The sequence below is a fragment of the Lepidochelys olivacea genome (genome assembly GCF_965140295.1).
Source record: "Lepidochelys olivacea isolate rLepOli2 genome assembly, chromosome: 21".
NCBI classification, from domain to species: Eukaryota; Metazoa; Chordata; order Testudines; family Cheloniidae; genus Lepidochelys; species Lepidochelys olivacea.
The window spans coordinates 18,149,273-18,162,297 of NC_140431.1; the positions used below are offsets into that span (position 1 = coordinate 18,149,273).

General features: G+C 40.7%; 1 protein-coding gene across 4 annotated transcripts in view; it reads left to right on the plus strand.

Annotated features, from left to right (window-relative positions):
- KDM5B (lysine demethylase 5B) overlaps positions 1–13,025 on the plus strand; it is a 178,815-nt gene that overhangs the window by 60,605 nt on the left and 105,185 nt on the right. For all 4 annotated transcript variants that reach the window (XM_084611400.1, XM_084611399.1, XM_084611401.1 and 1 more), the window contains 3 exons: positions 1,789–1,923; positions 10,612–10,699; positions 11,449–11,555. In XM_084611400.1, coding sequence (XP_084467526.1) covers positions 1,789–1,923; positions 10,612–10,699; positions 11,449–11,555 — 330 coding nt within the window. The remainder of the gene's footprint in view (positions 1–1,788; positions 1,924–10,611; positions 10,700–11,448; positions 11,556–13,025) is intronic.

Here is a 13,025-nt window from a genome sequence, read left to right on the forward strand (position 1 = left end):
GCTTCCTCAGCATAGGAGTTTGGGCTGAAGGCAGAGCTGGGGGCAGAGCTGGAGGTGTGGGTGAGGAGCTGGGTTTCGAGGCAGAGCTGGCCTGGGGGGTGTAGAAGGAGTGAGGGCAGAGCTTGGCTGAGGGCAAAGGAGGGCAGAGTGGAACTGCAGCTGGATCTGGGTTGGGGGAAGAGCGGAGGTGTGGCTGGAGCTGGGCTGAGAGCAGAACGGGACTGGGTGGCGCTCCCTCCCCGGCCCTTGTGGGGGCTGGCCCAGGCCGTGCTGCGTGTCTCCACAAATGTTCGTCCAGGACACACCCCACAGTTTGGGGACCACTGGTCTACCTGATCACCATATTTGGGATCAGAAAGGAATTTTAATCCAGATCTGATTAGCAAGGGTTTTTCATCTTCCTCTGTAGTGTGGCGACTGATCACTTGCTAGTTTGAACTAGAATAAATGGTGGATTCTCTGTAAATTGAAGTCTCTAAATCAAGGTTTGAGGAGTTCAGTAACTCAGCCAGAGGTTATGGGCCTTTTACAGAAATGGGTGGGTGAGGTTGCTGTGAAGTGTAGGTCAGAAGTAATGATCATGATGGTTCCTTGTAGCCCTAAAGCAGGGGTGGGGAACCTATGGCCCACGGGCCGGATCTGGGCCATGGGTTAATTTAATCTGGCGCCTGGTGCCCCCACAAGGGGCTGGAGCTGTGAGCACAAGATGGCCCCACTGCGGGTGGAAGCCCCAAGCCTCCACCACTTTCCCCCAGAGCGGGTAAGTGGCCCATTATTATTATTATTTCCTGTGGGTCAATGGCCCATGACAGAAAAAAGGTTCCCCACCCCTGCCTTAAAGTCTATGAGGACAGCTGGTTGTCATGGGAGGCCGAGCTACCAAGGAGTCATGGTCCTGGGGAGCCAGTGCTCCCAGAGCTTGCAGGCGCCTGGTGCATTTGGTGAGCTGTGGAGGAGTTGGAAGCCCCACTGAACAGCAGCCACCAGATGCTCCCCATTAGCCTGCCAAGATGTCAGGAAATCTGAGAGTTTTCCAGTGCACTTTCATGGAAATTGAATAGTCTCTGTGACATATTTTAGATTTTGGTGAATGTGCCACATTCTCTGATGGTTTCAGAGTAACAGCCGTGTTAGTCTGTATTCGCAAAAAGAAAAGGAGCACTTGTGGCACCTTAAAGACTAACCAATTTATTTGAGCATGGGGGTGTGGGGGGGTGGAGGGTGAGAAAACCTGGATTTGTGCTGGAAATGGCCCAACTTGTTGATCACTTTAGATAAGCTATTACCAGCAGGACAGTGGGGTGGGAGGAGGTATTGTTTCATGTTCTCTGTGTGTATATAAAGTCTGCTGCAGTTTCCACGGTATGCATCCGATGAAGTGAGCTGTAGCGTCTCTAAGGTGCCACAAGTACTCCTTTTCTTTATTCTCTGATGGAAATATGTTCCACTGTAGAATTTCAGACCAGCTTCAATATATGAACATTAACAGATTAATTAGATTTCCCTTTTTAAAAAACAAAACAAAACACAGCCTTCATAATTTTACATTTTATTTTCACCATTGTACTGAATGAAATAACAAATCATATTGTGAGTTACATGTTCAAGCAGATACTGTTACAGTGGTTACAGCTAACAACTGTTCATTATTTTGTTTCTACAGCAAAGTTAAAGTAATGCACTCTTTTCACTCTAGCCCAGAAAAGGCACTACACAATTTTGTGTGAGGTGGAATTTTGTTAGTGGTGTAGAGAAAATTAAGTAATCACAATTGTGCCTGTATTTTAGTGTTTGCAGAAGCCAGACCTTACCAGTGATACAAAGGACAAGGAATACAAACCCCATGATATTCCCCAGAGACAGTCTGTTCAGCCATCTGAAACTTGTCCCCCTGCACGCCGAGCAAAACGTATGAGAGCGGAGGTGAGAGAATATATAAATAATGGATAAATGTTGGGCATCTTAGTTTGAAAACCATAATGCAGTAGTCGTTTTCCAGCCAGGAAGGCACAAACCATTAACTTTGGGGAGCTATTTTAGCTTTTTATTCACAGTAATAAATTTAACCGGTTATTAAACCTGTTCATGAGGAGTTATTCTGGTTAACTCAATGTATCAACACTCTTATTACTGAATCAGAGTGCCTTATTCTGAATTAGGTTAAACAGTGATTAAACTGGCTTGATTCTTGCTTAACTTGATTTATCTTAATTTGGTAATTCACCAATTCAAGCTAAACGAAATTCAGTAAGAGTTAAACCTACATTAAACTGATGCAACTTTCCTTGGGGTCTGTCCATCCTGTGCACTTAACGAAGCAGTGGTTCTGTGGAAAAAGTAGCATGTGATTATGTAATTAAGGACTATTTGAAAATGCATATGCAGAAGGGGACCAAATTAAGATTGTACAGGCATCTTTAATACAGTTAATTCCTAACTTCTGAGTGCCTGATTTTGCAAGGTTAATATTCTTTGAATGTAGTTTTTTGTATGTAATTATAATATACGTAGGACTAAACCTCAGTTGGTAAATAAAACATTTTAAAAGAAAAAGTTAAGAGCTAAGAAAACTGTGATGACAACTGTAGGCCCTTTCTGAACAGTGCAGAATTGGAAATTTGGTTAAAAAAAAAGTCTGCCTAAAGACAATAGGAAGAATTAATGACAGAGGAATTAATGTGAGTTAAATGTCTAAGATAGACGCACCTGACAGAAACAAAGTAAATTGCAGAGAAAATACCAGCCTGAGAGATTTCTCTGGGGAAGAGGAATATATTCTCAGTTACCTGATTACACTGTAGACGTGTGCAGAGTTTGAATTACTGCTTTAGCTAATATGTTATGATCTCAGGGTTAGGAGACCAAATAAAGGAAAAAGCAAGTTAGCTGTGCTAAATAGCTCTTATAAGATATTAAAAAATTTAATATAATTCTAAATAACAATTGGGTTTCCACACAAAATACAGGGGTTAAATCCTAGAAATTAGAGCAGTGAAATATTAACGAAGTTTACTTACTCCGTTGTCCCAGATGAGCGTCTAGTGCTTGTATTCTCAAGCTTTTTGTCCAGCATATTTAAAAATATCTTAGCTGATAATTAGAGAGGCAAGGTGGTGAGGTAATATCTTTTATTGGACCAACTTCTGCTGGTGTGAGAGACAAGCTTTGATAATTGGCTTTTACCACTTCTTTTGCTTTAAGGGTCTGTGAACTAGGAGCTGTGTCTGCAGAGCCTGGGCTGGCTGACGTTCCCACAATGCCACTAGGAGGCCATGCAGAGCTACAGCTGGGGTGCACTGTGGAAAGTAGGTGCCACAGGAAATACCCCCCCAAGGGAGCCAGAGTGACAATACCCTGCAGCCCTCTGATTGGGCAGATGCCCTATTTAATGCTGGGGGTTGACCCAGGAAGTTGTGTGGTGGGCAGGCACACGGATTTCGGCTTGTTGTGACTCCAGACTTCACCTTGTCTCCTAATCTCAGCCTGACTCTAACCTTCATTTCTGCCTCCTGATTCTGGCCTGATTCTGACTCCAACTCTTGTTTAATGAACCTGGCTCTAGCTTCCTCTGACTTCTGCTCAGCGACTACCGTCCCTGACATGCTCATCCCAGTTCAGCTGTGACTGCTAGGTCACACTGCCTACACCCCCATCCCCGATACTTTCAGTGCAGTTGTGTAGTTATTCATGTGGGGTGGGGATGATGAATAGTTGTTGGGATTTTTAGTTTTTGGGTAAAATTTTGTCCTTATTTATTGACAGCAGGGACATTAATGAAATTTACCCCCAAATTACGTTTTGTTGAAATCAGTCTCTCAAAGCCTAAATCCAATGGAAATTTTCCCATGAACTTTAAAATTCTAATGGAAAGTTGTTTTTGTTTTGCTCGGCTTATATCAAACTATAAGCAAGTGAAACTAACTTAAACGTTTTCATTGTCCAAACTCGGACACTGATCATAAACGGTTTTAATAAACATATTTAAATTATTTTGGTTGTAATTCCTTCAAGGCAGGGACTGTCACTTATTGTGTGTTTGTACTGTGCCTAGTACATTGAGGCCCTAATTTTTGGGAGGTCTTCCAGACATTGATATAATATAAACAATAAAAAGGCTGGAATTTTCAACCCACTTAAAGGAGTTAAGTGAATACATCCCAAAAATTTCACCCATAAAATCCAAGCGGTGGGGTGTGTGACATAGGTAACTGAGTAACTTCGTGTCCTTAAACCATACTGAGTAAATTAGAAATACTCTCTTTAGCTTAACAAAGAGAATGTTAAGTGATGACTATATCACAGTCTGTAAGTACCAAAATGGGAATGAATGTTTTATATGGGCTCTTCAGTCTTGCAGCAGAGGTATATAAAGATCCAATGGCTGCAAGTTGAAGAGAGACAAATTCAGACTGGAAATAGGGCATAAATGTTTGACAGTAAGGGTAATTAACTATTGGAACAATTCACCAAGGGTCATGGTAGATTATCTATCACTGGCCATTTTTAAATCAGGATTGGATTTTTTTTTTTTTAATTTACATCTAGTCTAGTTAAAAAGAATTATTTTGGGGAAGTTCTATGGCTTGTGTTTATACAGGAGGTCAGACTAGATGATCACAATGGTCCCTTTTGGAATCTACTAATCTGTTCTTTGGAAGGGGTCTGGTTTGTTGGGAGAGTATAATTGCTAATTCTTAGGTTTTATACCATAGACAAGTGTAGAGGACTTGACAGGTGATTCAATATAGGGGCTCTCAATCTGAGATAATTCTAAGGGACTTGATTTTCTGAAAGTGCTGAGCACCAGTTTCTGAAAATTTTAAGATGTCTCAAGTTGGATATCCAAAGATGGAGGCACCTAAAATCACACAGTCAGTTCTGAAAATCTCAGCCAGAAATTTCACAGCAGCTGGCCCAGGACTATGAAATACTAACTTAATTACATTCAGGGCTAAATGTAATTCTTATCTGTAATTATTCAAGACTAAATGTAATTATTAGCTGTTCTACTTATTCTTCATGTATGCCTTCCTGCAACAGCAGCCTTATTCTAATTATTGAGGGAGAGGAAGCAATCCATGGATTAAATTTGCCGGACACTTTCTATCAAAAAAATGTTTGACTTTGGGAGGGGGCTGGGGGAGAGCGCTAGTTCCTTCATGGTTTGCAGAAGGACTTTGAAATTTAGCAGGGGAAATTTATCAGGGAAATGCCTTTTGTCCCCATGAAAATCCATTGAGATTGAGTCAAGTTATAAGGTACACAAAATTGTAGTTTCCCCTCTGTCTATGCTCACTGCAGCTTCTGTCTGGCTTGGTGACCAAAATGCTCAATATTGCCTGAGCACTGCATGTGCACAACCCTGGCATCCTGCCTTCAGCATGACTCACAGACAGGGGTGATGGACCAATTTGTATCATGGTGGTGCTGAGAGCCATTGAACCAAACTATAAACCCTGTATATAATAGAAATAACTTCAAGCCAGGGGGTGTGGCAGCACCCTCCTTCCTCCTCCTCCCCCTCATTTCTAGCACCTATGCCCACAGAACTAAACCTACTGAATGAAATGCGAAAAAAATGATACTTTTGCTGCTGTTTCTTCCCCCTCCTCCATCATACTACCTTGGGCTCAGATAACGTGCTTTGGGCTGGGAACCAGGACACTGTTGTTATTGAGAAAGGCACTGTGTCCTACCGAAAGGTTAAACAATGGGAATAAATCCAGATTTTTAATATGGCAGACGCAAATTTCACTCCCACTTTAAAAAAACAACAACATTTATAAGAATATTTAGCTTTCAAAATGAAGCACTCAAAAGCTACTGAAGGCCAGAATTCAAGTTGCCAGTAGACCCCTAATTCTGCCCCCATGTACATATGCATAGATAATATGATCACGTACTACTGTTTTTACACAGAAGTTTTGCTACGTTCACTGCATGGGATGGACTGTATCAGGGGATTAACTGGGGTTGTGTAGTGAATGAGACTTCTTGCTAGAAGTTGGCCAGTGAATAAGTCCGGGAACTGCAGGAAGAGAGGATAGTTTGATGCTTGAAGCCTGTAAGGTGGGAGGGTCCCAGAGCTCAGGCTGCAGCCTGAGCCTGACTGGTCTACACTGCAATTAGCCTGAGCCCTACAACCTTGAGTCAGCAGGCATGGGCCAGGCACAGGTGTCTAATTGCAGTGTAGACGTACCCAGGAAGTCCTGAGTTACAGTTCTGGCTCTGTCACTGATTCAGTGGGTAGCTTTGAGCAAGTCACTCTGCCTTTTGTCTCACTTTTTCCACCTGTAAAATTAGGGTGGTAATACTTTTCTACCTCACAGAAGTGGTATATAATATTGGGTACTATTTGTACAGTGCTTTGAACATACAAAATGCTATAAAAATGCTAAGTACTCAGAAAAATCAGGGCATGGATGTCTCAATTTAGGTGCCTAGTTGTTGATCCACTTAAAATTAGTGGATATTTTTGCAAATTATGGCCTTAATCTCTCTATGCAGAAGTTCCCTATCTATAAAAATGGGGATAATACTCTGCTATCTCAGAGGGGAGTGTTTAAAATAAATTCATTACTATATATAAGTCAATCAGATTCTGTAGTGATCTGTGATTAAAGTCTCATTAGGAAATTTAATTCCATGTTCCGTACAGATTTTGGATGATTTTCAGTAAATAAAATGAGGCCACGCACTGAAGATAGAGCATCATCTATCCTGGGCCCTAAAGGAGGCAGAAGTACTTTGGGGAAAATATAGTATGCAATCATGTACAACATTTTCAGAAGCACTGAAGTCCCATTTCCAAAAGGGATTAGGAACCTAAATCCCTTTTTAAAACATCATATAGGCTCTTGCATTATTTAAGTGATTTTGAAAATTTTACTCTGTATCACGTGTACCCAGAAGGGGGTAGAATTAAAATCTCACAAGGCAACCTTAATTCTTCCGTTTTCTAACTTTGCAAAGCTTGATTTTGCAACTATAATAACATTTCTAACACAGATTTTTGTATGTAAAGCTTTTTCAAAAAGCTAGGTTAAAGGAAATAAAAAACTAAATTTGGTAGGTGAAGTAGTGAGGAATTAACCAATGCCAGGATTAATTTACCTTATCTGTAAAATGCAATTAGAAGGGACCAGACTGGTGCTTGCCTGCATCTTATGATTGATAGTACGAGGCCTTGCACAATAATCAGGGTTTTGAAGTGCACAGAATTATTACCATTCTTTGGAAGAAGTGAGACTGAAGTACATGGTCTAGCCCTATGCACCTTCCTATAGGCCAGTGGATATTTTTAGGGGAGGAGCAGAAGTAGGAGTAGGAAAATTAGTTTTGCCTATATCTGTCCTGTCTGGCTCTCTGGCTGTGTGCCAGTTGAGCGATATGAGCGAGTAAATAAGTGCATGTGCGAATAACAATTTTCATTGGTTTACACCCTGCTCAAATCTGGGTGGATTTACTTGGGACAGCAAAAGACATACCTCTAGCCTCCGGATTTATTCCCTTGCCAAATTTCTTCTTCTTACTTTTACCCACGGATATATTAGAACATGCATTCAGACTTTCAACTTTTTTTTCATAATCATTGAGATATACCTATTTTTTCAGCAACCTCATTCTTGAAAATGGCTAAACCATTTTTGCTTAAACTTTAAACAAAGAAAAAAAGAAAACCTGAGATGGATACCAACCATTGAATTGTGTATTGCATAATGTTGAAGTTTCTTCCTGTTTTAAGTTGGTTCTAAAACTGATCATAATAGAAACTGTTAGGTAATATTAAGTTGTGTGTACTCGAGAGTTGAAGAGATATTGCAGTAGTGGGGCACACGCGAAAAGTTTATAGAAGATGTATAGACTGATTTGTAAATAATTATAATACTAGCTCTATGAGCTTGTGTTGCAGGAGGGTTGTAAAATATATGAGTATGGGAATATCACAAGATGAGACTCCTATGAAATTTATAAATACAGATCTTCCATTTCCAAGTGTTATCAGATCCCCACTCTTGGAATTCTCTCGTGATAAACTAGTGAGAAAAAAGGTTGACCCCCTTCTTCAAGTCTGGAGCAAAAGAAGTGGAAAGGGAGAGGTATAGCTATTCCAAAAAGAGCTGAAAGTTTTCATCCCTTCATGGACTTTAAGGGCTCACAAAAAGTTCATTTGCTAATTTAATTCCAAGATGATTACCTTGGCCTCAGCCACAACTTCCTTAAAACCTTGCTTACGTCCACATACCCATTAGGCTCTCATCAAGTATTTCCATTTCTGCATCTGTGAAGATTATTGCAGTTAGTTTTACCTTTTGGCCTGTGTACTGCACGAGTGGTCATTACCAAGTGTTTGTGGCAGTGGAAGCACAACTAAGAAGTCAAGGCAACCATGTCTTTTCATTTCTCAACAATTTTCTGATAATGGTTGAATCACTGCAGGAAATTTGGTTTAAACCTGGGAGAAAACCATATTGATGTGACCAGACTGAAATGCAACATGTAGTTTTGATGTTTACAGTTATAAAAAGATTCCCCACAGATTCAAGTACTCCTGTTCTTTTTTTAGAGACCAGCTACAAATTTTTTTTAAGGTCTGGAAAACATACCTTTTAAAATGAGATTTAAGAGTTTCTATTCATGGATTCTAAGACCAGAAGGGACAGTTGTGATTATCTAGTCTGATCTGTATGACACAGGCACAGAACTTCCCCAAAATAATTCTTAGAACAGATCTTTTAGAAAAACATCCAATATTGATTTAAAAGTTGTCATTGATGGAGAATCTACCACAACCCTTTTTAAATTGTTCCAGTGGTTAATTTATGGTGTTAAAAATGTACACCGTAATTCCAGTCTGAATTTGTCTAGTTTTACCTTTCAGCCATTGGATTGTGTTCTGTTTTTCTCCACTAGCTTGAGGAGCCCATTAATTAAATATTTGTTCCCAAGGTAGGTACTTAGACTGTAATCAAGTCACGCCTTAACTTTCTCTTTGTTAGACTCAAGGAGTTCAATCTATTTAGCTTATCACTATAAAGCATGTTTTCAAATCCTTTAATTGCTCTCATGGCTCTTCTTTGAAGTCTCTCCAGTTTATCCACATCCTTCTTTAATTGTGGACACCAGAATTAGACACAGTATTCTAGCAGCAGTTACACCAGTGCCAAATACAGAGGGAAAATAACCTCTGTACTGATACTTGGGATTCCCCTCTTTAGGTATCCAAGGATCACATTAGCCTTTTTGGGTACAACATCACATTGGGAGCTCATGTTCAGCTGATTATGTATTACAATACTCCAACCTTTTTCAGAGTCACTGCTTCCCAGGATAGAGTCCCCCATGCTGTAAGTGTGGCCTACTTTCCTTGTTCCTAGGTGTATTTATTTACATTTAGCCATATTAAAACACACATTGTTTGCTTGTGCCCAGCTTACAAAGTGATCCAGCTTGCTCTGTATTAGTGACTTGTCCTTTTCATTATTTATCATTCCTCAAATTTTAGGGTCATCTGTAAACTTTATCAGTGGTGATTTCATGTTTTCTTCCAGCTCATTGATAAAAAAGTTAAATAATATAGGGCAAAGGACTGATCCCTACAGGGAAAAACTAGAAACACATCTGTTTGATGATGTTTTCTCATTTACAATTACACTTTGAGACTGATTGATTACCCATCTTTTAATCCATTTAGTATATGCCATGTTAATTGTATATTGTTTAGTTTTTCAATCAAAATGTGAAACTGGGTCAGGATACCAGGAAGTCTTGGTCAGTGCCAAATTACAGACTGCAGTTGAATAATGAAGTCTAGGACAAACCAGGGTCAGAAGTCAGAGTTTAGGGACTATCGCAAGCAGGTCTGGAGTAGAATCAGGCAGCTGTGTTGTCACTCAAGACAGCTCCCCATCATGAATTCCTGGTTTATATATTGGTATTGGTCAGTGAGTGGGCTGTGAGGGGCCGCCACTCAGACCCTGCTGGGCAATACTTCCTGCTGAGCTTACCTTTGTGGAGATTTGCAGAGCTTTTACTTGGAGCTTATTCCACCTTTCCATGCAGCATTGCTTTCTTGATGTGGTGTGAGGTTGGAGGCCTGTTTCAGTAGAGTGGTCCTTCAGTCTTTTAGATGTTAGCCTTCTTGATCCTCCCAAGAGTGGAGATATGTAGTGATAGTACTGGAAGGACTAAGAAGAGTTACTTGCTTGTAGCATAAGTATTTCAGATAGGTTATTGATTCAGATGAATGCTCCACACCCTTTATCCCCACTTATTCAGAGCCTAAACAGCCACTGAGGAGGTGGAAGGAACTGATGATGAAGGCCCTTCAGGTGGCCTTTCAACGGAGCATTACACAGCTTTTGGCAGAGGCCACATGGACTCCAAGGGTCAGTTTTTCAGAAGGTTCTGGTCTTTCGAGTGGGTGGTTATATGTTGAGAGTGTGGGTCTGTACTGATCTATTTCAGCTATAGGTAAGTAAGTCTTCTTTACCTCTGAACAATGTAGTTTGTAATGAAGAGTATCTGGGTTACAAATATAACACTCAAACCTCAACTCTTCGGTTCTGAGTATCATGTTCAATTACTGAATATGACCATTTATTTTTTAAGGCTACTAATATTAAAATGGAGTCAGATGAAACACCAGAAGCCAAAACTCATAATTTGAGGCGCAGAATGGGATGTACACCTGCAAATGGTAGGTGGGTCAGTGGGGAATGAAACAAAATACAAATGTGACCCTGCTGCTTGTGGCAGCTTTCCCTTAGTCTGACATTGTGCTGCTTGAGCAGATGTATGGAGGTGGGGGTGGGGTTGTTAGAAAGCAATATGAAGAGCTTCCTTTCTCAGAGACTCCTTTTGGTACCTATTTAGTTTTTTGTGATATTATCTTGGGGCAATTGCCATTGCAAGTAAAAAAAAGTATGAAAATCATCATAGGACATTATAGTGTTGTTTGTTTTCTGCCCCAGTGAAATGTCCCATTAAAGAATAATCCAACCATGTCTATGAACCTGAAATTTCATTCAAGTCTTTTTTTTCTTTTTGGGTCACTGAAACTATTTAAAATATCAATGCTAAATAAACTATATGTTTAGAGCGGCCTGCATCTGTTTATGATCCCATTCTTGTTTTATCCTGATAATACCAGCCTTTCCAGGTAGGAGTTCAAGTGCTGCCTAAAGTTACATGAAAATATGTTTGGTGTCCTTTGTGTCCATATTACACAACCCCCACAAAATCTGGCACCATTGTCAGTCTTTGCACAGAGACCTAAAGACGAGCATAGCCACTGCAGTAGCCATATCTCAATAGGAACAGATTCACTCATAAAAAGATCCCCTTCAAATGTATATAATGATATGATAACACATGCTTCAAATACTGCTTATGCTGTGAAATATTTGTTAAACCCAGTAATAGTCTAATTTTCTTTTCCTGTATCAGAGAAGGAAATGCCAGGCACAGTGAAACGAGAACCTGCCGAGAAAAGAGAACAAAGAGACTTGGAGAGAGAGAAATCAAAAGGGCGCTCTAAAAAAAGCACTAATGCAGTGAGTACTCCCTGCCCTTCTGGCACTTAATTCTTAATTGCAGACAGTCCTGGATTAGAGCTGGGCACGTAGTATATAGCATAGGAAGTGGGAATGGGAGTTTCCTGAATTCCTCAACATAGGTACCATCAGGATTTCATGTCATAAGCAGGAAATAACAAAGTAATTTCATTTCACCCTGTTTCAACTGAAATAATTTCTATCCTTCCCCACTGTACTGCCTTAAAATAGCAACTCTGATAGAACAGTCAAAAGAAATGTGGTTCTTCTCAGGGCTTCCTCACTCTGGATATGGGTTGATCTGCTGATCTTTCCCTTGGTAGATGTACCAGTTAGAAAGGAGATGTAATAAGAGTTTTGGCACCCAGCTTTCTAGCAGACCCACCTCTTATTCCACTGTTTGAACTCTAACTCAGATGCTCTACTTGGTTCAACATAGCAGATACTTCCTAAAAAGCAAAGGAAAGGGAGACTTTTACTTGTGGAGAAGACAATATACAGGCCCTTTCAGTCCTTCCCGCAGCCTGGATCCTTCTCCCACACATACCCTTTTACTAGGCAGGAGGGGGAGGAATGTGCAGTTACTGGAAGACAGGATTGCACCAGACCCTAGAGGCACAAAATAAAGGGAACTGGGAGTCCTATTCTGTTCTCAATTGTCTTGCAGCAGTACTGCTGTTGTCCCTTGTTTAAGCAAGGCCTTAAATAGTAACATTTTTTTCCTACCACTATCTAAGTTCCTGCTTCTGTTCACCAGACTTCATTGCTCTCCTTCCTCTACCTCCAAAAAACTCCCCCCTACTCTCCTTCAGGTGCCCCTGCGAATCTTCGGAGTACCTGCTCCCCCTTCTGTGGATCTCCTAGATGATGTGGGTGGAGCTCTCATGACACAGCACTGAAGGCCTGCCCCCTCCAAAAGCAAATGGATCTGCTTAGAAAGCTGGTGCCTTCCTGGTGAAGGGCTCGGGTACAGTCCACTAACTCTGAGGAAGAAGGGGGATGCTCCCATAACCAGAATTCCCCTCTTTTCTGGTGGCTGCTCCAGGCAGTTGGCCTCAGGATGTTGAAGTGTCTGCGCACAGACCAGTCTGAAAGTAAAGAGCAGTACTAAGAACAAAACTGAGTCTCTTTATTTAGCAAAACAGATTGGTCAGGCTTCAACACTTTTGGTGGTGATTTCTTAATTTCAAAGGGATTTATAAAAAGGAGGACTTGTGGCACCTTAGAGACTAACCAATTTATTTGAGCATAAGCTTTCATGAGCTACAGCTCACTTCATCGGATGCGCATCACATGTGCATCACATCTGAAGAAGTGGGTTTTTTACCTACAAAAGCTTATGCCCAAATAAATCTGTTAGTCTTTAAGGTGCCACTGGACTCCTTGTTTTTGTGGATACAGACTAACAAGGCTACCCCTCTGATACTTTCTACCACAAAGGAGAACAAAGTTAATGTTCGCTGTCTCTGA